Below are 20,690 nucleotides of genomic sequence, written 5' to 3'. Positions count from 1 at the left end.
CATCCCTAAGCTACGGGACTTTGGCTCTGAACTGTTCCAGCACCATGATCCCTGGGTCTGCCTCCCAAACCCAACCTCTCGCCCCACATCTAGGAACTGGACCAGAACCACCTGTCTTGGACCCTTCGCTGCAGAATCACATTTTTTCCCTCTCTGGCTTTAACTTCTCTGAGAGCGTCTAGATAAGTGGGTGTAAATAAGACTGCAGACCTGGTTCTCCTGCCTCGCCAAAGCATTTCCCACCCCACCACATCGTGTTCAGCTGCATCAGGCCGTTCTCGTTAGACCATCTCTTAGTCTACTATTTATTTGAGAGAATTTGGTCTGTCTGTCCGTCCGTCTGTTCAAGAACACCTCCTAAGCAGTAAGAATTTGGGCCACCAATTTCAGTATAACCGCTTCCTAGTACCGTACCTTACAACAAGGTAAGGGTTTGGCTGTGTAGGGTGGGGGAATGAAGGTCCACTCCTCCCACCCTGATGAGTATGGGGACACATACAACCATACAGAAAAGAGACAGAATCACCGGGCAGGTGAAAGGGGCTGGCTGGGGGTGCCCTCCATCTGGGACTGCCCCAGCCCTGAGCCTCTCCACCCCCAGGTGCCCTTTGGGGGAGGGGCTGCAGCTCCCCCTCCCATTTGTACAGGGACATTGTTGGCTGTTCCCCTTCATCTGGGAGCAAGGGGAAAGTGCACAGTTTGCTCCATTCCTCACTCTGAGGAGCGCAAGGGGCAGACAAACCTAAACCTACACAACTGGGGGACAGGAACCCCTCCCTCGGTTGTGCCTTCTGGAGCTACAGCGGCCATGGAGAGGCACTTCTCACCTGGCTCCAAGCTGCTGCAGTGAGAGAGAGCTGGGGCAGTCCTCTGTCCTGGGGGCAGCCTGCACACTGAACCCCTCATGCCCACCCCACCCCAGAGCAATGATTTAAAGGAAGAAAAACAAACTGAGTTCAAGGCCTGAGCAACACCAGGCAAATCTTCTAGTTCAATATAAAGTCCTAGTCATATGATCTGGCCCATTAGCCACCCGAACACTCTACTACCCAGCCTTCCTGCTATCTCCTTACAAATCTTCAATCTAGTATCCCGGGACAAGTACACTGCCCCGGAGGTTCTGCAGTTGCACATTCTACACTCTACTCCTGTGCAAAGGAGGCAGAAGACCGGTAAGCAAGATGATCTCTGGGATTTATTAAAAAACCAGCATCCCTGGTGTGTCAGTGGCTGGATCTGTGCTGAGCCTCTCGCCCACACCTTCCACAACTACAATGATCACTGGTGTTGCTAATGATGATCCTGAAGTGCCTTCAGACTCCTCAAAGATTAAAGCATGCTCAGTATAGTTTTAGCGTTGTGTATTTTAGCGGTCTGGGTGTACGCCCTGCGCTGCCCACAGTGACATAGCATCATAAGACAACCTGCTCTCAAGAAAAGCAAAGGGCTTCAAGAAGTTGAACCACTACTGGGTTGGTGGGTCCTGGTCTGCTATTTTTTTCCACTCATTTTATTGTGTTCTCATTCGAATTCCATTGGGAAGTATGTCTGTTCACCAGAACAGCTGATTAACCAGCACTCCACCAGAGGATGGATAACAAAGCGTTGACAGTGGTTCCATCTGGCACCTGCTGAGACTCCCCCAGCATCTCGGGTGGTTGCAAGGGATGGAGTCTTAGCACTTCCACACGACTGCAGGGGGTAAGGTGCCTGCTATGCCTTTGAGAAGGGACCTGTTCCAGAGGTAGCTTGCTTCTTTCTCAGCTTGCGGTAGTCTGTTTGGTCCAGTCTGCTCAGGGGGCTTTGGTCTGATGGCCTGTCCATATTGACGTAGTCCGCCTGCTCATCCAGGATGGGATACTTCATTGTGGCATGAGAAATATTTGTCCCTCCTGGTGCCTGCAATTTTAAAACAGCCCTGATCAGGGAGAAGGAAGGAGACCGTAACTAGAACAGATGCTCTGTGCTTTTCCTAATGCTCCCACAGCCAGTGGGCAATAGGGCCCGGGCACCTGTCGGCTGTGGCCATGGCACATGCACAAAATTGTGCTGCCCCGAGCCCCACGCTTCAATAGGCCCCGCATCCTGGGCCCCGCAAAACTCTCATCCGCCCCTGCCTGCAGCTCCTTCTGTGTGCTGATTCATCAGCACTTTGAAGAGCTCCGGTCTAAAAACCAGCTCTGCCCGGCAGCCTGTGGCGCTCCAGATCAGTAGAGGAGCATGTGACATCACTCCTGCACCCGTCGCGTGAGATGGGAGCGAATAGCTGCTGTAAATATTATGTGTGTGCACTGTTTGCTCCCCATCTGTACTCCGACGGGGCCTGCTGTTCCCCAGCACATGCAGTTACCCACAGGTAGGCAAACGTTGGGCGCTCAAAGCAGAACAAAGCAACATTGGCCTTCTCTGGACTAAGATTTCAGTTGGAGGGTGAGATCCAAACTTCTTCAGACCTGGTGGAGACTGAGCTTTTCAGAAGCCTCTAGAAATGCCCTACAGCCTGTCCTACAGCCTTTCCACAACACTTCACGCTGCTAATTCTCAGAGGAGTAGCCGTGTTTGTCTATAGCTGCGAAAATAGAGATGGGGAACCTTTTTTGGGTTGGGGGCTGCTGACCCACAGAAAAATCCTTGGGGGGGGGGGCTGCATACAACTGAGAAGCAAAAAAGACACTACCCACATGTCCCTTGCACACCACAGCCTAGGGGGCCAGGCCTGTAGATTCTGTGTGCTCCAGCACTGATGGGGGGTGGCTGGAGCACTAGTGTGTGTGGGGAGGGGAGCCTGAGCCTTGGGGGCCAGATCCAGGCAAGCCAGGGGCCACATCTACCCCCCAGGCCTTAGGTTCCCCACTCCAGCACAAAAATAACAAGGAGTCATATGGCAGCTTGAAGACTGATTTATTTGGGCAAAAGCTTCGCTGATGAAGTAGGTCTTTGTCCATGAAAACTTATGCCCAAATAAATCTGCTAGTCATCAAGGCACCACAGGACTCCTCACTGCTAATGAAAGCAAAAGGATTCAATTGCAAAGGGACCTCTTGTGCAATGCCCTAGAACAGGCATGAAATTGCATGTAGAATCACAGAACACTAGAACTGGAAGGGACCTTGAGGGGTCATCGAGTCCAGTCCCCTGCCCTCATGGCAGGACCCAGTGCCATCTAGACCATCCCTGATAGATATCTATCTAGTCTGCTCTTAAATATCTGCAGAGATGGAGATTCCACAACCTCCCTAGGCAACTTCTTCCAGTATTTGACTACCCTCACAGTTAGGAACCTTTTCCTAATGTCCAACCTAAACCTCCCTTGCTGCAATTTAAGCCCACTGCTTCTTGTTCTATCCTCAGAGGCCAAGGAGAACAATTTTTCTCCCTCCGCCTTGTGACACCCTTTTAGATACCTGAAAACTGCTATCCTGTCCCCTCTCAGTCTTCTCCTTTCCAAACTAAACAAGCCCAGTTCTTTCAATCTTCCTTCATAACTCATGTTCTCTAAACCTTTAAACATTCTTGTTGCTCTTCTCTGGACCTTCTCCAATTTCTCCACATCTTTCTTGAAATGTGGTGCCCAGAACTGGACACATTACTCCACCTGAGGCCTAATCAGTGCAGAGTAGAGCGGAAGAATGACTTGTCGTGTCTTGCTCACAACAGCGTCACACTGTTGACTCATATTTAGCTTGTGGTCCACTCTGACCCCTAGATCCCTTTCTGCCGTACTCCTTCCTAGACAATCACTTCCAATTCTGCATGTGTGAGATTGATTGTTCTTTCCTAAGTGGAATACTTTGCATTTGTCCTTATTAAACTTAATCCTATTTACCTCAGACCATTTGTCCAGTTTGTCCAGATCATTTTGAATTATGACCCTATCCTCCAAACTAGTTGCAACCCCTCCCAGCTTCGTATCATCTGTAAACTTAATAAACGTACTCATTATGCCAATATCTAAATCGTTGATGAAGATATTGAACAGAACCCGTCCAATAACAGGCCCCAGCAGGATTGTGAACCATTAATAAATACTCTCTGAGAGTGGTTATCCAGCCAGTTATGTAAATGCTCTTTTGTATGACTCAGCGTGCGCTGTACAACCCAAAGGCAAGAATAAAAGGGATCAGAAGACTCTATTCAAATGTCTCCGCATTTTAGAGCTGAATGCCTGTCTCCTTACTACAGCTGAATACTCCACCATTTCCGGACTGTGCTCGGCCTGAGCAGAGTGGGGTGATGGGGCTGCGCTGGTGGATTTTCTAGGCTTTGGTTTCACAATTGCATAGGAAACATCAACTTCTGTGCTTGTGCTGGCCACAGCCTGGAAAAAATAAAACATACTGTGAGCTAGGATCTCTGAGCTGGTGCTCTCTGTCCCTGCAGTAACCAGCATCGGGCACCTTCCAGGCTACTATCATTTCTGGGAGGATCCAAGGCCACTGCCTACCTCGGTTACCTGCCCTGTGGGTTTTTCCTCCCTTCTAATGTCCCACACACCTACAGCCACTCTCATTGCTTTCTCCAGGCTCGAGCTGGGCTGTTAAAGCCACCATGGTGGGGTAATTTTTCCAGCCCCTCTGCCAAGCACAGCACCTCTTCCCCTCTCTTACCTCATTCACTGCCGGAGTCCTCCCGCCGGCCCCAGCAGCTGAAAGGTAACAGACCCTCATTACACTGACGGAACGCTGCTAAAAGAGACACAATCTACAGAGGAGGGGTGATGAGGAAGAGGGCTCCCTCCAGATACTGAAGAGTTCAGCTAGGGGCCATCAGCATTGCTAGGTTGGTCTCTTTCTCCAGAGCTCTGACTGCTGAGCTATTCGTGCTTAGACTAGGCAGCTGAAGACAGGCCGTGGTGACTTGGGATAGCTGGGATGAGGCACAGGGCATGTACCTAGAATGGGTAAGGAACACCCATGTGCAGCGACACCCTTCCCCCCTCGGTCTTTCAAGGGGAGACAGATGGGTCTTCTCCGGTTCCACCACCCCTGTAACTCTGAGGTGCATCCTACAGACCAGAGCCATCTGCATCCCTGGAGCTCCCAAGGTTGCCAACCCACAGAAATTTCATTTACGGACAAAATGGGAAAGATTTGCGAACAGACAAATTTTTTTATGGACATAATTTTTATACTGTATTAAAACGACATAAATGGTGAAAAGTGAAGAGTAACCGTTGTCATTCATTCATACATCACAAGAACAATATGCAATTTAACTCACTTTCAGTTAGTTAGTCACGGTCCTGGAAGTTTTCCATTTTGTGATCGTACATCTGAACACTGACGCACAATCCATTCTTCTCATAGATTTTTGACATTGTAAACAACTAAAACGTCCAATTTCCACTGCTCCACAGTAAAATGGCTGAAGCAGCACAGAAGTAATTTAATTGCTATAGAATAATTTCTATTTTTTGAAATTTTATTGCACTTTTATGAAATTTACAGATTTTCTACGGATTTTATGGACATGTCCAATTTCAGCTAATTTATTACAGACTGTCAGTAAATTTACTGATGATTGGCAGCCCTGGGAGCTCCTGACCCTGTTTCACTCCCGCAGCCTTCACGTGTGTAATAAGCACCAGTCCCACACCTGGCTCCCGCACCCACAAGCAGAGAGCAATTGTGCTCCTGCCCTGATTCTCTGGAGGGCCAGTGGGCAAAGCAGCTGGAGGCAGCAAAGAGGAAGCAAGTCTGAGGCAAGCCACGACCCACCAACACAGATGAAGTGTAGACAAAGCCACTGGGCCAAGGCTCCTCTGGTGTACAAGTGCCACCCTGGAGCAGTGGGACTCCTCTGGGCGAAGGAGGTGGCCTGTTGCTGTTTGCTGGCTTTAAATCTCTGTACCAGGAAGGCAAGATCAGTCAGCTGTACAAGTGCTCCCTTGGGAGTGGGGGCTTGTCCCCACAGCCCTAACAGGGGAAATATTAGCCTGGTGTCGTTCCGAAGGGCATGCTGTCGTCTGTCCAGTCTGTCCAATAGCGTTCGTACAAGCCCACCAGCAACCCAGCTTCCTCCTTCTCTATCGAATTGCATTACGTGTGGCTGAGCTGGTGCCTTGGGTAACGCAGCTGCTGCTGTTCTGGCCACTGCAACACTCCCAGCTCTGGCTAATCCCTGGCGCAGGGGCAATGCAGTTCTGGGCAGGAGCAACGTGCGCGTGTGTAAAATAACAGAGGGCTTGCTCCTGCAGGGCCCGAGCACTCTTGCACGGTCAAGCAAGGCACTTCTGCTTGCCACCCATAAGAGAGTGCGGTGAGGGGGCTCTTGGGTGGGGCTGGAACTGGACACACACTGGAAGGTGGGGCCGGCTATTCAGCCTCTTGTAGGACTGGCCCTGTGGAGGGTGGCAGAGAATGGGATGGGGGAGGAGGGGTTGTGCAGGGAATTCTGCACCGGTCGGAAAAGAGGAAGGGGGCTGCTGTCTAGGATTGTCTACGATGCTTATCCCTGTGATAAGCAAGTGTCCCCCCCATGCTCATGGACTAAGCCTGGGGAAGAATTATCCCCTGCTGCACACAAGGGCTGAGCCCAGATCTCGCCAGCCCCTGACCCGCGCCCTCTTCCTTCATGCTCACTTCAGCCCGAACTCCAGTAAGAGACACCACTCGGCCTCCCAGCCCCTGCCCTGTGCCAGGAGCGGGGGGGAGGGGGGAGGCTGTCGTCTCACACTGAAAGCCCTGCGCTATAGGAGCCGTGTCTTGCTATGGGTCTCTCTGGGCTTAGCGCCGTTTGCTGCGATTATCCACACCACAGCCAGTGGTAAGCCACTTCCCTGGCGCTGAACGTGGAAACGGGATCACAGGGCCCTGCCTGCTGTTTGGGAAACACAGCGGGTTCCTGAGGCAAAAGTCCAGATTTTCCATGGCATTTTGGGCCGACTAGGTGCTTAGGATCCTGGCCTTGGCAAAGCTTCCTTGCCCCGGGCTGATGGGCTGGGGAAGGGAGAAACAAAAGGGAGGGCAAAAAGAGACTGACAAGACCCGGGCAGACCCCTCCCCCGCTTCATCCTCTCACCCTCTTTCCTCTTCAGCATCACGCTTCCTGCCAGCAGTATGGCTACGATCGGTAAAACAACTAGAGTCAGCAGGAGCAGTGGCAAGAGAAGCACAGACCTGGGGGGAGAGGAACTGGAAGAAAAAGGAACAAGAGGATCTGTGAGACGCTCCCCTCCTGCCCATGAATGGGGGGCGAGGGTGGAAATTCAGTCGGGGCACAAAGCTCACACTGTTCACCCGAGCACCCCTCCGTGTGCCAGGACAGCAGCCATGTCCCTCCCCACAGCTCCCCTCACCCAGTGCCCTCTCTGCTGCAGGAATGGCTCATCCCATCCCCAAGAACTTGCATTTGCTCCCTGACCTAGCCAACGCCCCTTCCCCTACCGCCCAGCTCCAGAGAACCACCCAGAGCCCCCCCGGCACCTTGTCAGACTTGGAAAAAGTGTCGGTGCCCTATCTCCACTCTCGTCTCCTAAAGGCACAAGCCCTTCCCCTGCCTTCTCAGGCGAGGCTGCTCTCAAAGCCTCGCTCCAGCAGCGCCGGGACAACCCGAGTCCCCCTTAGCCATCCAGGGGAAGCCAACAGGCAGAAGTTGCACCAGTTTAAAGCAGTGCACAAATGGACGCTGTTCAACCTCTGCCTGCCCCAGCTGGAGGCTCCTCTCAGTTATTGGCAGCCTGGTTCTGTTGGGTTTCACACGGCGCTGACGGACTGCGCGGCTCTAATCCAGCGGTAGCACCACGTGAGCGTCCACACCCGCAGTTGCAACGGATTCATTGAACTGGTATAAAAGTGAGGGTTAGGCCTTGCCTGCACTGCGGCAGCACAGCACCAGTCCTGCAGCCAGCAGACTAACTGGGGAGGTTGCCCCAGGTCCCGCACTTTTGGGGACCCCTTGGCTCTTACCCCAGTCATCCTGTGGATGAGAGGGACCCGGGGGGTGACAGGGCTTGGTTCAGGGCCGCAGGAGGAGTCACCTCCCCATACTCACCACGAGGATGGTGGGAGCTGGAGCGGCTGGCAGCCTGCGCCGCTCCACTGGGCCAGGTCACCCTCCCGGCTCAGCAGCGGCAGGAAGCAGAGCGCTCTGGCCCCAGGGCCCTCCACTTCCCACCACCACAGAGAAGTGGGGTGCAGTGGGCGGGAGGGCGGCACGGTGCAGCAGGGCAGAATGGAGCAGGCTCCTGGTGCCTAGGTGGTGAGCCGGGGGAGATGCCAGCTGCATTACTCAGGGGAGGAAGGTGAGGGCAGGACTTCAGGAAGGGATGGAGCAGGGACAAGGGGGGATTGCAGCAGTGAGAATTGCCCTGTGCCAGACCCTGCCCACCCCTCAGGACAGCCCTGGCACCAGCTACACCGCTGTGTCCCTGTTGGGTAGACACCTGGGACAGGGACGGAAGGGGTGTTTCCACGCTTGTAGTCAATCCACCCCGAGAAGCTGTAGCTACCTAGACAGAAGAATTGGTCCATTGCCCTAGTGATTGGGGCTTTGGGTGGTTTAACAGCGCTCAGCAGCGTGACTTTTTTTTACCCCCCGGTGTAATGTTGGGAAGCTGCCCTAACTTCTAGGTCTGTGGCTCAACCTTCCATTTCTACAGCAGGGAGGAAGCGTGAGACACCGCACAGCTAACAGGAGCTCTTTACCAGCCACTGTTACAGGGCAACAGAGCGGCAGGACAGAGAAGAGGAACGCTGAGGGTTCTGTATGGACACTGGCAGCTGGGAAGCCAAGCCAAGTCCACTTCTTAGCACGTGTGCCAAGGGAGATAGGAAAGAAATAGCGAGTTGGCGAAATCGCCATGTCAAGGGGAAGATGTGATGTAGCAGCTGGTGACAGGCTGGGAAGGCAGAGCAGAGAGGGCTGGCTGCACGGATCAGAGGAAAGAGAGAGGATTTGGTTGCTGCAGCCGTGTCTGTTTGGTGTGTAAAGCAGTGTTTCTCAACCTTTTTGAATATAGTTCCCTCTTTCAAAAAAAAAAGGTTAAGTACCACCAGTACCTACAGTTTTCAGACACACATTTTTTTCGACTATTGCAACACATTTGTTTAAACAACGTAATCATAGCCGGGCGGGTGATTACATTTTGGGGTGTAAAAAGTACAAAAATAAAGCGCTGTAAAACTTAAAAATTCAGTTTGCTTTAAGTTTCAGTTGTGTTGATGAACCCCCCCCCCCCAGACTTCTCTCAAGTACCCCTAAAGGTATTCGTACCACTGCTTGAGAAACACTGTGGTGAAGGACAAGGGTGATCTTTGGGGGATGGGAGTCTGAACGGTTTCTCTTACTGGAGGTTGGTTTCTCGCACACGGGCCTGAAAAGCATTGTGAGGGAAACCAATGGAGGTACTGCAGCGAGTAGAGCAAAGGTCTTGAGGACGCTTGGCCTAATCACAGAGAGAGTCTAGGTTATGAGCACCTGCAAGCAAACTTCCCTGGTTTTGTATGTGCAGAAGCCACCTCTGCAGGCACAAATCTGCAGGCACAAATCCCAGCCCCCTTAGGCTGCCTGCATAAACCAGAATTTACTTGTCTCTGCTAAGGATGCAGAATCCCATTCAATCAGTGAACCAGTTAAACTAGTTAACTGGTTACCCACTAAAGCAGGGGTGGGGGGCTGCGGTGTGGCACAGTGGGCCCAGCTGGGCTAGAGTGCTCCCTACCCATGGCACGATGGGCTGCTCCGGCCAGGCTGGGTCTACTGTGAGTGGGGGGCTGCTCCAACCAGACTGGGCCCACTGCATCACACCACAGATGGGTGGGGAGCTCCAACCCAGCCGAGCCACCAGTGAACTGTAACCAGGAAGCATCATCCAACTAATCACCCACATCCCTCATCTCTGCAGCGGCAGACAATAACACTCATGCAAAGCTGGGACTGGAAATTCAGCCCTGGACACCCCCGCTGACCCAGGCCTTCACACCTCCTTAACTGGCCTTACCTTTTGGGGTGCTCCGTCATGTTTGCTGTGGAGAGAGATCCAGTCGTTACCATCACTGCCGTGGAGAGAGCTGAAAGTATAAGCCAGAAAACAGAGTTCTGAGATAGTCAAACTGTCCCTGGGCTGCTGTGTTCTTATTCACTGCTTTTTAGGTGAAAGCTGCCAGCCTGCCCGTGCTGGAGACTGGAGCCCTCTCTGCACAGACACTCCCAGCCTGGGCACAGCAAGATCCCCCCTGCCCTGCTAGGAGTGAATGGGGCGGGGGGTCCGTTTCCTTGGCCTCTTAGCTGAGCCTGCCATGGAGGGGGACAGAGCCCTGCACAGACAGAAGATTGGTCTCCACAGTGGCATGGGCAAACACGAGCTGTTGGCAGGGTGAGCAGGGCGGTTGCCTTAGTCCTGTGCTGCTCGGTGCTTGCCGGCCCAGCTGCTTGCTCGCTGCCCTGGCTGGGAAGCTCCTGGCCGTGCGATGCAGCCGAGTGCAGCGTGCCAGCTGGGGCCCCGCGCACACTTTAGCCGATCCTGCATCTGCATCCGTAACCGCAAAAGCGAGCTGCGGACTGGCAGGGCTCTGACATTTAGTCAGGGTGGCATGTGAGCAGGCATGCAGCGCAGTGGCTGCTAGGATAGACTGTCACTAGCAAATGCACCGCACACCAGCGACCATACAACCGGCTCACAGTAGCTGCTGTCCACTGTACAGCAGGGCTCTGTAATGGACCCCAGCAGCAGAGCCAACAGCCTTGCCAGGCCCTGGGCCAGGTGGGAGGGGGCCCTGCTCTGCACCCCAGAAGGGGTGGGGCCTTGGAAGGAAGGGGTGGGGCTTGGGCAGCCAACCAACAGTGCCACCCCGACTGTCGCAACCCCCCCCCCCCTTCTGTCCTCAGTGCCTGGGGCTCCAGCTACTACTGCTGCCATGGTAGCAACAGCAGCAGCTGGGAGCCCCAGGCGCTTTCGTATTGCTGGGCCATGGGGCACTTGCCTCCTTCCTCCCCCCCTTCTCCCCCATGGTGGGTCTGATCCAATGCGCACTGAAGTTAGGGGCACGGAGCCCTAGACTCCCAGGGGCTTTGGCTCAGAGCAGCGGGAATAACCCTTCACTCCATAGTCCAGGCACTGACTGCGGGCTCCAGATTTAACCCATTTGCCCTGCGGGGGCCATTCAGCGTGTTGGAATAGTTACTGGTCAGATGCTCGCTCGGCGTTAGCAAGGTTACATGTCGACAAGCAGAATTGTTCCCTTGATTTGATCTTCGCAAGGAAACGGCGATGGAAGGGGCAGACTCTGCTGGCTGCTTCAGTTCCCAGTGCTGCCAGCCTGGCTGTGACCCAGTCCAGCGTGGGGAGCCCTCGGGGACTAGCCCCTACTGCCAGAGGCCAGCTTGCTCCACGGGGCCTGCTGCATGGAGTGTGGCATGCGGGGCAAGGTCCCCAGGTAGAACACACAGCCCTCCTTGCTACTTCCTGCTCCATCCCCCACCCCCAGCCTGCTGCTTGTCCCCATCCAAGTCCTGCATTCAGTATAGGAGTCTCCCCTATAGATGGCTGCGTCACCAGGAGACCCTGCTCCTGCCTCCCTCTGCCCCAGCCTCAGGGCAGCAGCAACAGGATTACCTCTACATGTGACAGGGAGTGGCTTGCAGTGGTCACCTCATCTAAAAAAAAAGATACATTGGCTTTTGGGAAAGGTTCAGAAAAGGGCAGAAAAAGTGATTAGGGGACGGGTCCCATATGAAGAGAGATTAAAAAGACGTGGACTTTTCAGCTTAGAAAAGAGGAGACTAAGGGGGAATACAATAGGGGTCTATAAAATCATGCCTGCTGTGGAAAAAGTGAATAAGGAAAAGTTATTTACTCATTCCCACAATATAAGAACTAGGGGTCACCAAATGAAATTAATAGGCAGCAGGTTTAAAACAAACAAAAGGAAGTTTTTCTTCCCTCAGTGCACAGTCAACCTGTGGAACTCCTTGCCAGAGGATGTGGTGAAGGCTAGGCCTTTAACAGGGTTCAAAAAAGAGCTAGATAGATTCATGGAGGTTAGATCCATCAATGGCTATTAGCCAGGATGGGTAGGAATGGTGTCCCTGGCCTCTGTTTGTCTGGAAATGGATGACAGGAGAGGGGGTCACGTGACGATTACCTGTTGTGTTCCCTCCCTCTGGGGCATCTGACATTGGCCACTGTCAGCAGACAGGATATTGGGCTAGATGGACCTTTGATCTGACCCAGTATGGCCGTTCTTATCTTCTTAAGTTCACTGCAGCTGCTTTCCAGCTACGGTACTGGGAGACCCCCAGCAGCTCTCTGCCAGCCCTTCAAGCACTAGGAGCTGCTGCAGGAGGGAGCTTGGGGCTGTCTGGGAGTAGATGGTGTCAGCTGCTCACACCCCGAGCACCTCCTCAGCTCCACACACCCAAACTGGGGCAGTGAGTGTTGGCAGGATGCTACCCTGGAGATAAGCTGGGGGCTATAAATATCAGTCTGAGTCTCTCACCAGCCCATCCCAATTGAGTACACACGGGCTCCAGGTTGGCATCAGTCGGTCCCAGCAGAGACTCACCGGGGAGAACCATCATATTAACACGGGAATTAGGATCACGTCCACTTTTATTTATTCCGCACCAGTAGGTCCCAGCGTCTCCCAGGGTCAGGTTCTCCATGGTCACAGTGAACGTGTTCAGGGTGTGATTGTCTCGGATGGAGACGCTGCCCCGCTTCACCTCGGCCTCCAGCCCTGCAGTCTCAATGACCTTGGAGCAGGTGCTCCACTCTGCTCCTCTGCACCAGTATTTCGGATTGCCCTGATATACTTTCTGGTACTGACATGGCACAGACACCGACCCGCCCAGGGTTCCCCTCACCTCCCCTTGGGTGGTCAGCGCAGGGACAGGTGGTGCCGAGAAACAGCCTGAAAAACAAAACAAAGCAAAATTCTGACCGCCCCACTCCACACCCAAGGAGGAGGCACATGGGTCCTCAACCTCTAATCAGCAGAAGAGGCCCAAGAGACTTGTTCCCTGCACACAGCTCAGCCTGTGTTCACCACGACAATGCACCGGACGACCTGACACCACCCAACCCTAACCCTAACCCTAACTCCGCTAATAAGCTCTTAGGTCTCATTTGGCTTGTGCGGAATAACCCCCAAGATGGCTAGCAGGGAACAGCTGGAGACTGGGCTATACCCCTTTGGCTCGCTCCTTTCTGAGGCTGAGAGCAGGCGTGGGAGAGGAACTCCCGCTTTCAGGCAAAGTGCTTCTGGTGGGAATGGGAAGAACCAAACCCTCTCCCCTGGGAGGAGGAGGAGGAGGAGGAGACTTACTCAGGTGCAGGGTGCCTGCATCAGCCCCATAACTGCCCCTTTCGCCCTTAATCTGTTTCCCAAAGAGCAAACTCTGCTTCCCCCTGGGACTGCGAGGCTTCCTGCTGAAGTCTGCAAACCCGCAGCGTGGTGGCACCCAAACACTTCTGCTTTCTTTTTCTTATTGGCCACCTCCTTTCCTTTCGCTCGGTTCTCGCCAGCTTCCTCCCTCCTTCCCTGCCCCCCGCCTCCGGTTTGCAGGCAAGAAGGCAGAGCGAAAAGGTGGCTTAGCAACTGTATTTGTGTAGGACACTGGCTTTGATCCCTGCAGTGTTACAGCAGTTTAACACATACCACATGCATGCTTTCTGCCCAGATAATAGAACTTCCCTTACAGCTGTGGCCCTAGAGATCTGAGCACAGGAATGGGAATCAGGAACTCCTGACTTCTACTCCCGATGCTGATCTTGACTCTGCAAGCTGGGATAAGTCACTCCTGCTGTAGAATGGGGGTACTGTGGACTTACCTGTCTCCCCGGGCATGTCTACACAGCAGGGCTAAAGCTGAAATAAACTACACAACTCAAGCTACCTCAATTGCCTAGCTTAAGCTAAAATAGCTTCTTTTGGTGCTGTCTACACAGCTCTCTTCCTCTAACTTCCCTTACTCCTCATACAATGAGGGTTACAGGAGTTGGAGTAAGAAGTCCTCCAGCTCGATATTATTTCGACATTATACACTTGAGATTGTAGCTTTGCAGTTAACAGTTCATATTTATTACATGTAAGGGGCTTTCTCTCTTGAAAGGTAACTGCATTGATTTGAAGTAGCTTCTATACAGTTTTCCTTGAAATCAGGTGTGGGCTCAAACAAAACACAAGATCCCCTCCCTGTCCCAAACATGGGAGTTCATGTAGGAGAGAATTTTGAATGTGGATCTGAATTTTGTAGTTGGCCCCTGTGCCTGTAAAGGCCTGAACCAAAACACAACATTGACACACATCACGAACCTTGTGGGATGCAAAATCTAAATCCACATTTCATGGTTTGGGGCCATCTCCTCTCTAAATAGATGCTGTAAAAAGAGACTTAGATGGCCCACGTGAAACTGTCTCTTTGCCCTCTAGTAAATTTTACCTATGTGAAAAGTTGATATTTGCCATTGTAGCAAAGTTGTGATTGGCCCACTGAGTTCCAACAAAAGTTTGTCTGATTGACAAATACTTACACAGGCAAATGTAAAATTTGCTTTAGGAAAATGCTTCCCCAGAGAAGCTCAGTCATATGAATGCCCATGGAAAGTAAGCAGATATGGAGCATGACCAGGGCTGGTGTGAGTTCATTAAAAAGGGTGAATGAATATTCATGGCACATTGTTAGAATTGTTATTCCTGGTGTTGATGAGCTGATAGGAAACAGCCCGGTTTGGCACACCGTTCCCAGGTTTGCAAAGGGCCTTGAGCTAGAAAGCAGACACCTTAGTACTTGGAAAGGGAGCGTGTTTGACCTGGAATCTCTGGGAGACCATCAAGGTGCCATTTTTTTTCAGAGCAGAGCCGCATCCTAAAGAAACATCCATGGGGCTCAGGAGCTGCAGGCAACATTTCCTGCACTCTGGTACTGCTCTCCTCCTATGCCACTTAGAACCTCTTTGATTCTTCCCTAGACCCTCCCTGCTTGCAGGGTTCCTTGTAAACTGTGTGCTTGGGTGGCCACTCAGGAGAGATTCAGATGCCTCCCAGCTGATCAGCAGCTCCAGCAACATGTGGCTCTACAGGTGGTGCACATTTGCACCTGCCTTGGTGCACAGAAAAAAAACATTCTGCACATGGGTGGAAAAAGTTAGAAGGAGCATTGCCTGCTGGCTCCATTAGCCACCCTGGGCCTGCAGTTGTGCCCACGATTCATTCGAGTTGATCCATGGGAGGGAGCTTCTGTGGCTGCCTGGGAGGTGTAATCCTCACACAGACAATAAACTCAAGCACGTCCATAGGACCAGTCCCTTTCAGCCCCCACAGGCCACGTCCGTGGCCCACCAGAGGTGAGTCAGAGCAGGGAATCACCTCTGGGGCCAGGTAGGGATATGAACATCCTGCCCTCAAGTGTTTCTCTTAATTCCCCATCCCCCCTTTAGCCTCACCCGCACTGCTGTAGCCATGCAGAGATCCCAGCAGGTACCCACCTGGGAGAACAGTCAAGTTCATGGGAAACGCCCTCCCCCGCCCCAGTCATATCCAAATGTGCTTATCCCACACCAGTAGGTCCCAGCCTCAGGCTCTCCATGGTCGCTGTGAATGTGCACCGCCTGTGGGTGCCTCTGATGGAGACTCAGTCCCCTTTGCCTCGGCCCCCGGCCCCGCGCTCACAGCAGCAATGTGGCAGGAGCGCCAGACTGCTGCTCTGCACCCGCATTTCTGATTTCCTCCATCACTTTCATGGTCCTGACACTACACAGACACCAACGTGCCCAGGGGCCGGCTCCCCTCCCCAGGGCCAGTCAGCCCAGGGGCAGCCAGGGCAGAGGCACAGCCTGAAGGACAAAGCAAAACCCATAATTTCCTCTTCACTGAGTGGGGGGGGGGGCAGAGGAGCAACTTGAGCCCCGTCTCCCCACTGGTCTCTATCAGACCATGCGGCGTGCAGGCGCCACTATTGTACTTGTGTGATTCCCGTTAGTGTTCGTATGAAGGTACCCAGCCCAGATCCCCAGGAGAGAGATTATAAACCCCCCCCCCCCCCCAACTCCTCTCCTTCCCAAGGGAGACTGGCTCTCAGGGTGCTTGCTGGAGGGGGAGGGATTAGCCTTTCAGGATGTCCAGGTGTGACTGGAACAATAGAAATGTCTCACCTGCCAGGAGAATCAGGCCAGCGAAAGGCAGCTGCATTGTCCCTCCAATTGCCCCCTTCTCACTCAAGCGCTGTACCGACTTGTCTTTTAAATGCTCCAGAAAGTGAGCGCTGGCTCCTTCCACCTGAGACACTTCCCTCTCTGAGGTTACTTCTGCTTTGTGGGCTGCCGTTTCCTGGTGCCCTGCTTCATATCACAACCTGGCCCGGTTACAATCACTGGGGCAGAAACAATAGACGAAACACAGAAGAAAGTAGCAGGCGGTGGCGGGAGAGGAAGAGGGGCAGCAATCAGCTGCACTCCAGCTTCTGATGGAAGCTTTTGCAGGGCGAGCCTTTGAAGGCCTGTTCTTTCTCTCGGGGTGCATCTAAAACCCCAGCCGTGACAAACACTGGTTGCCCATTCAGTGCTGGTTGTTCTCCTCTCTCTCATGGGGTATTAATGCATCATTGGCTTTAGCAACATCACCTGCCCTTGGACTGTGTTTTATCTGGCAACATTCAGCAGCGAGGCAGTGTGGTCTAGTGGCTACAGTGCAGGGCTGGGACCTGAGTTCTGACTGCCATTGACTTGCTGCGTGAAGTCACGTTGGCTTTTCTGTGGCAAGTGGAGTGGGAGAAACTGAGCCTGCTGACTCCTTTGGGGACCTTAGTCAAATCACTTCCTCTTAATGTTTCAATGTCTCAATGAGCAAAATGGGGGCTGACAATAGCTACTGTTCTACCCCCCAGGGGGAATTATGGGGCTAAGTCAGCAGGTGATTGTGCAGGGCTAGGACTATGGAATGCCGTGGATAATTACCACATATTAGCACACACTGAGTTGTTCCTGTTTCTCTAGCCATGCTGAGACGGCAACTTTGCTGTTCACTATTTTTATTACATGGAAGGATTATTTTTTAAATACTGTCTTAGTCTCTACACAATAAGCTAAATTCCCAGCCCAACTTCCCTTCTCATTAGTGACAGATTGGAAGCAAAACCTCAGTCCCCGCTCCCATTCTGAAATTTTTGGAAGGGTATCTAACTCCAAAATTGGACAGCTCACCCCTCTCGCTGGGATGTTTGTGAGAATGCAAAATCTAGATTTGGACTCAGAGCTGGATTTTATGGCTTGGGGTGCAACTTCACTTTAAATAGAGGCCAAAAAGAGAAAAATAAAGGTAAAGCTAGCATTTCAATCCTGAGGTTTTCTTCAGTCTTTTCCCACCCTTACACTTAAAATTAGAGCTGAGAAAATAACAGATAATGAATGTAACCTGCTTTTTTGCCCCTAAATATTCTACAAAGAGGCTACACTCTCTTCTCATTTATCCGTTACCCAGTTTGAGGCTAATTTTTGACCCCAGCAGTGCTCTGTGAATATTGGGTATTTGTTACTTGAGAGTATTGTGGTTGATCAGATAAGTCCTGTCCTATTGTTTCCGGTCTCTGGCTGGATGAATGTGCAAGCACTTCCAGCTTGTGTACATATTACTCCTGGGAGAATTCTGCACCCCTGTGTATGCACAGAGTTGATGTCCACTGCAGATTTCTTTGCTTCCCTGCAGACAAAATACTTTCTGGTGGGCAAGCAAAGGGAAGCCATAAGACCAGTCATGCGACTCTCTCCAACACCCGGACCCAATTGAACCCCAACTGGACCGTCCTGCAGAGTCTATTATCATTGCACCCAGAACCTCCCAACAAGCCCCTGTGAATCCAGGCCCCTCTCCAGATCCCCCACTGAGATACCCACACCCAGAATGCCTCTCGCAGAATCCTCTCAACCCACAAGTGGATCTCCCACATTAAGCCTCTCCCCAGTTGGATCCTGCTTTGCTGAGCCTGCCTGCCCACCCCTAATGCACCGAGCACAGAGGGGGCAAGGACTTGGGCTGTCTCCGGGGCAGGCCCATTCCTCGCACTGTGTGAGGGGTGGATGCAGACTCACTGCTGAGTCCGTGTCCTGAGGTGAGTGGGGGGAACTGTGCTGTGATCTCTGTGTAGCCAGCAGCTTGTGTTCCTCAGCGCCCTGCCGGAGCCTCCACATTTATTTAACAAATACAGTTGCAGGATTTTAAACTATTGTGTGCAGAGTGTTTATATTTTACTGCAAATTTGTATTTGTTTGGTGCAGAAGTCTCTCAGGAGTAACCTATGTAAAAGTCAGTCCCTGCTAACGCTCCCACGTGAGACCTTATCAAATGTATTTACAATACAACTGGCCGGAGGGGAGAAGGGTACTCACCTGGGATGGGGAAGACACTAGCTTCAGGTCCTTGCACATCCTGTTTCAGTGTTGCCCAGTGGATTGAGCACTGATCTGGGACTCAGGGGAGCTGGATTTTATTCTTGGCTGCTGGATGACCTTTAGCAAGTCACTTCATGTTCTCATGTCTCAGTTTCCCCATCAGTAAAACAGGTAAAATGACACTGACCTCCTTTGCAAGGTGCTTAGATTTATGGGCAAAAAGCCCAGATCAGAGGCTAGGTCTAGACTTCATCCCTCTGTCGATAGAGGGGTGCAAATCAAGCACGTCGAAATTGCTAGTGAAGCCGTGATTTAAATATCCCATGCCTCATTAGCATAAACATGGCTGCTGCTTTTTTTCAAAACGGAGTTTTTTGAAAAAGAAACGGCAGTCGAGACACAGATCTGTCGAAAATAAAGCCTTTTCCCACAGATCCTGTATTCCTTAAAAAATGAGGTTTACAGGATCTGTCAAAAAAGGCTTCATTTTCCACAGATCCACGTCTAGACTGCCGTTTCTTTTTCGAAAAAACTCCGTTTCGAAAAAAAGCGGCAGCCATGTTTATGCTAATGAGGCACAGGATAGTTAAATCCCAGCTTCATTAGCAATTTCGACGTGCCTAATCTGCATCTCTCTGTCGACAAAGCAGTGTAGTCTAGACACATCCAGAGACAGGTGAAGTCATTAAAAAGAGAAGATGTAAAGCTGACGCCTCCTTGCTTCCAGTGTCAGAGTTGTAGGTGCTCCCCGTAGTGACAGAAACAACGTTGGACTACTTTTTTTACTCCTGTTGGCCCTGCAGAATCAGCACAGCTCAAGGGCAGGAGTGCTGGGGGGTCTGGATTAAGGATGTGAATGAGTAGTTGACTAGATGATTAACCAATAGGCCTAGGCCAGGGACCAGCCAGGGACCAGGCCAGGGGCCCCCCACAGACGGGGCTGCTGCCACCCTGTTCTGCTGCCTCTATCAGGGGCAGCAGCACAGAATGGCAGGTGGGACCTAGTTTGTGCAGGAAGCTGGTTTTAATCAGGTCCTCTTGTGGACCAGCTCCCACCTGGCACCCCATACTACTGCCTCTGATAGAGAGGCAGCAGTGTGGGGTGGCAGGAGGCTCCCCAGGAGTAGGGCCAGAGCACACTGGCTGCCAGCCACTCCTCTGGGGACTATAGAATAGCACCTTAGTGACTATAGAATTCGACTAAGAATTTATGCCGTTAGTCAACTATTTTATTACCCACTATCTAACATCCCTAGTCTAGATTCTATTCGTCCTTCTCTGTCATCACCTGAAACAAATGCTAAATTCCCATTATAGAGCCAATCAGTTACACCTATGCAAACTCATTTGCATATGAGGTTCTGTGGGTGTTGAGGTTTTTTGCCTTTCTGAAACAAGCCCAGAATAAAGGAACCACACAGGCACAGCGAGGATCAAATAATTGTGTTTGCTGAATGTATGCAAGGTTGGAGGCCTAGCTCTAGAAACCCACCCTGTTGCTCCAGTTGGGCTCTGGTGGCTTCTCAACCAGAACACAGTGAGCCCCATTAAAAGTTTCACAAACTACTTAAAGGGACTGGCACTAGTATATACACTACATCAAGAGTCACTGAGGGTATAATCTGAATACAATGGCATTGCATGGGAGTATATAGACAGGGCCAGATTAACCCTTCTGGAGCCTGGGGCTAGTAGATTTTATGGGGCCCACCCTAGGCTCGAGGAAGGAGCCAAAATGAGGGGATCAATGTGCAGGAGAGGGCTGCTGGGGAGTGGGTTGGAGGTGGGGGTGCAGTAGCAGGCTAGGGGTGGAGATTAAGGATGTTAAGTATCAGGTAATTGACTAATTGAATAGCCGATGCATTTCACATTAACTATTCAATTAGGCGCCTCCGCCTTTGAAGTGTAGCAACAGCTGTTGCTACACTTCAAACCCAAAAGTGCCACACGGAGACTGGAGTCAGTGGGGGAGTCCCCAGTTGATCCCAGGCTCCACATGGCACTGCCACCTGGAAACTCCACCTAGGGACACCCAAGCTGGCCCTAGGTTGCACGCAGCTTCTCAAAGCGGTGGTGCTGCATGGAGCCTGGGGTCTGGCCCCAGGCTTCAAGCAGCACTGCCACGTTGAAGTGGGGGTGGGGGAAGCGACTAGTCAACTCTCCGATAAGTATTTGCATATTGGACAGTCGACTGGTCCTTCACATGCCTCGTGGAGATGTGGGGTCTGGGAGGGAGGGAGCAGAGGATTGGGGTGCTTACCTGGTGCAGCTCCTATTTGGCAGGGGGAACAGCTGGTTCTGTGCCACTCTGCACTTGCAGGCACCGCCCCCCACCACTTTCATTGGCTGCAATCCCTGGTCAATG

General features: G+C 52.1%; 1 protein-coding gene across 2 annotated transcripts; it reads right to left on the bottom strand.

Annotated features, from left to right (window-relative positions):
- Positions 1–1,193: 1,193 nt before the first annotated feature.
- Positions 1,194–16,259, bottom strand: LOC112543595 (uncharacterized). 2 transcript variants are annotated; one of them, XM_075903722.1, is made up of 7 exons: positions 16,094–16,259; positions 12,438–12,851; positions 9,941–10,010; positions 7,021–7,133; positions 4,608–4,645; positions 4,178–4,318; positions 1,194–1,899 (listed from the first exon to the last, which is right to left on the bottom strand). In XM_075903722.1, the coding sequence occupies exons 1-7, from the start codon at positions 16,128–16,130 to the stop codon at positions 1,714–1,716; spliced, it is 999 nt and encodes a 332-aa protein (XP_075759837.1). In that variant the 5' UTR covers positions 16,131–16,259; the 3' UTR covers positions 1,194–1,713. The 2 variants fall into 2 exon arrangements, with proteins under 2 accessions (XP_075759837.1, XP_075759838.1); XM_075903723.1 differs by having other exon boundaries at positions 12,504–12,851.
- Between the last annotated feature and the right edge of the window lie 4,431 nt (positions 16,260–20,690).

The sequence above is a fragment of the Pelodiscus sinensis genome, chromosome 20 (assembly GCF_049634645.1).
Source record: "Pelodiscus sinensis isolate JC-2024 chromosome 20, ASM4963464v1, whole genome shotgun sequence".
Lineage (NCBI taxonomy): Eukaryota > Metazoa > Chordata > Testudines > Trionychidae > Pelodiscus > Pelodiscus sinensis.
Note: the sequence above shows the minus strand (reverse complement) of the source record. Positions and strands in the feature narration are given on the sequence as shown.

Excerpts from the sequence above, each read along its gene's own strand:
- LOC112543595 (XM_075903722.1), bottom strand. The coding sequence starts at position 16,130 with ATGCAGCTGCCTTTCGCTGGCCTGATTCTCCTGGCAG. Across the intron at positions 4,646-7,020 it reads GATGCTGAAGAGGAAAGAGG|CTGCTGGGGCCGGCGGGAGG; the intron begins GTGAGAGGATGA and ends GTTACCTTTCAG. Across the intron at positions 4,319-4,607 it reads GGACTCCGGCAGTGAATGAG|GCTGTGGCCAGCACAAGCAC; the intron begins GTAAGAGAGGGG and ends TATTTTTTCCAG.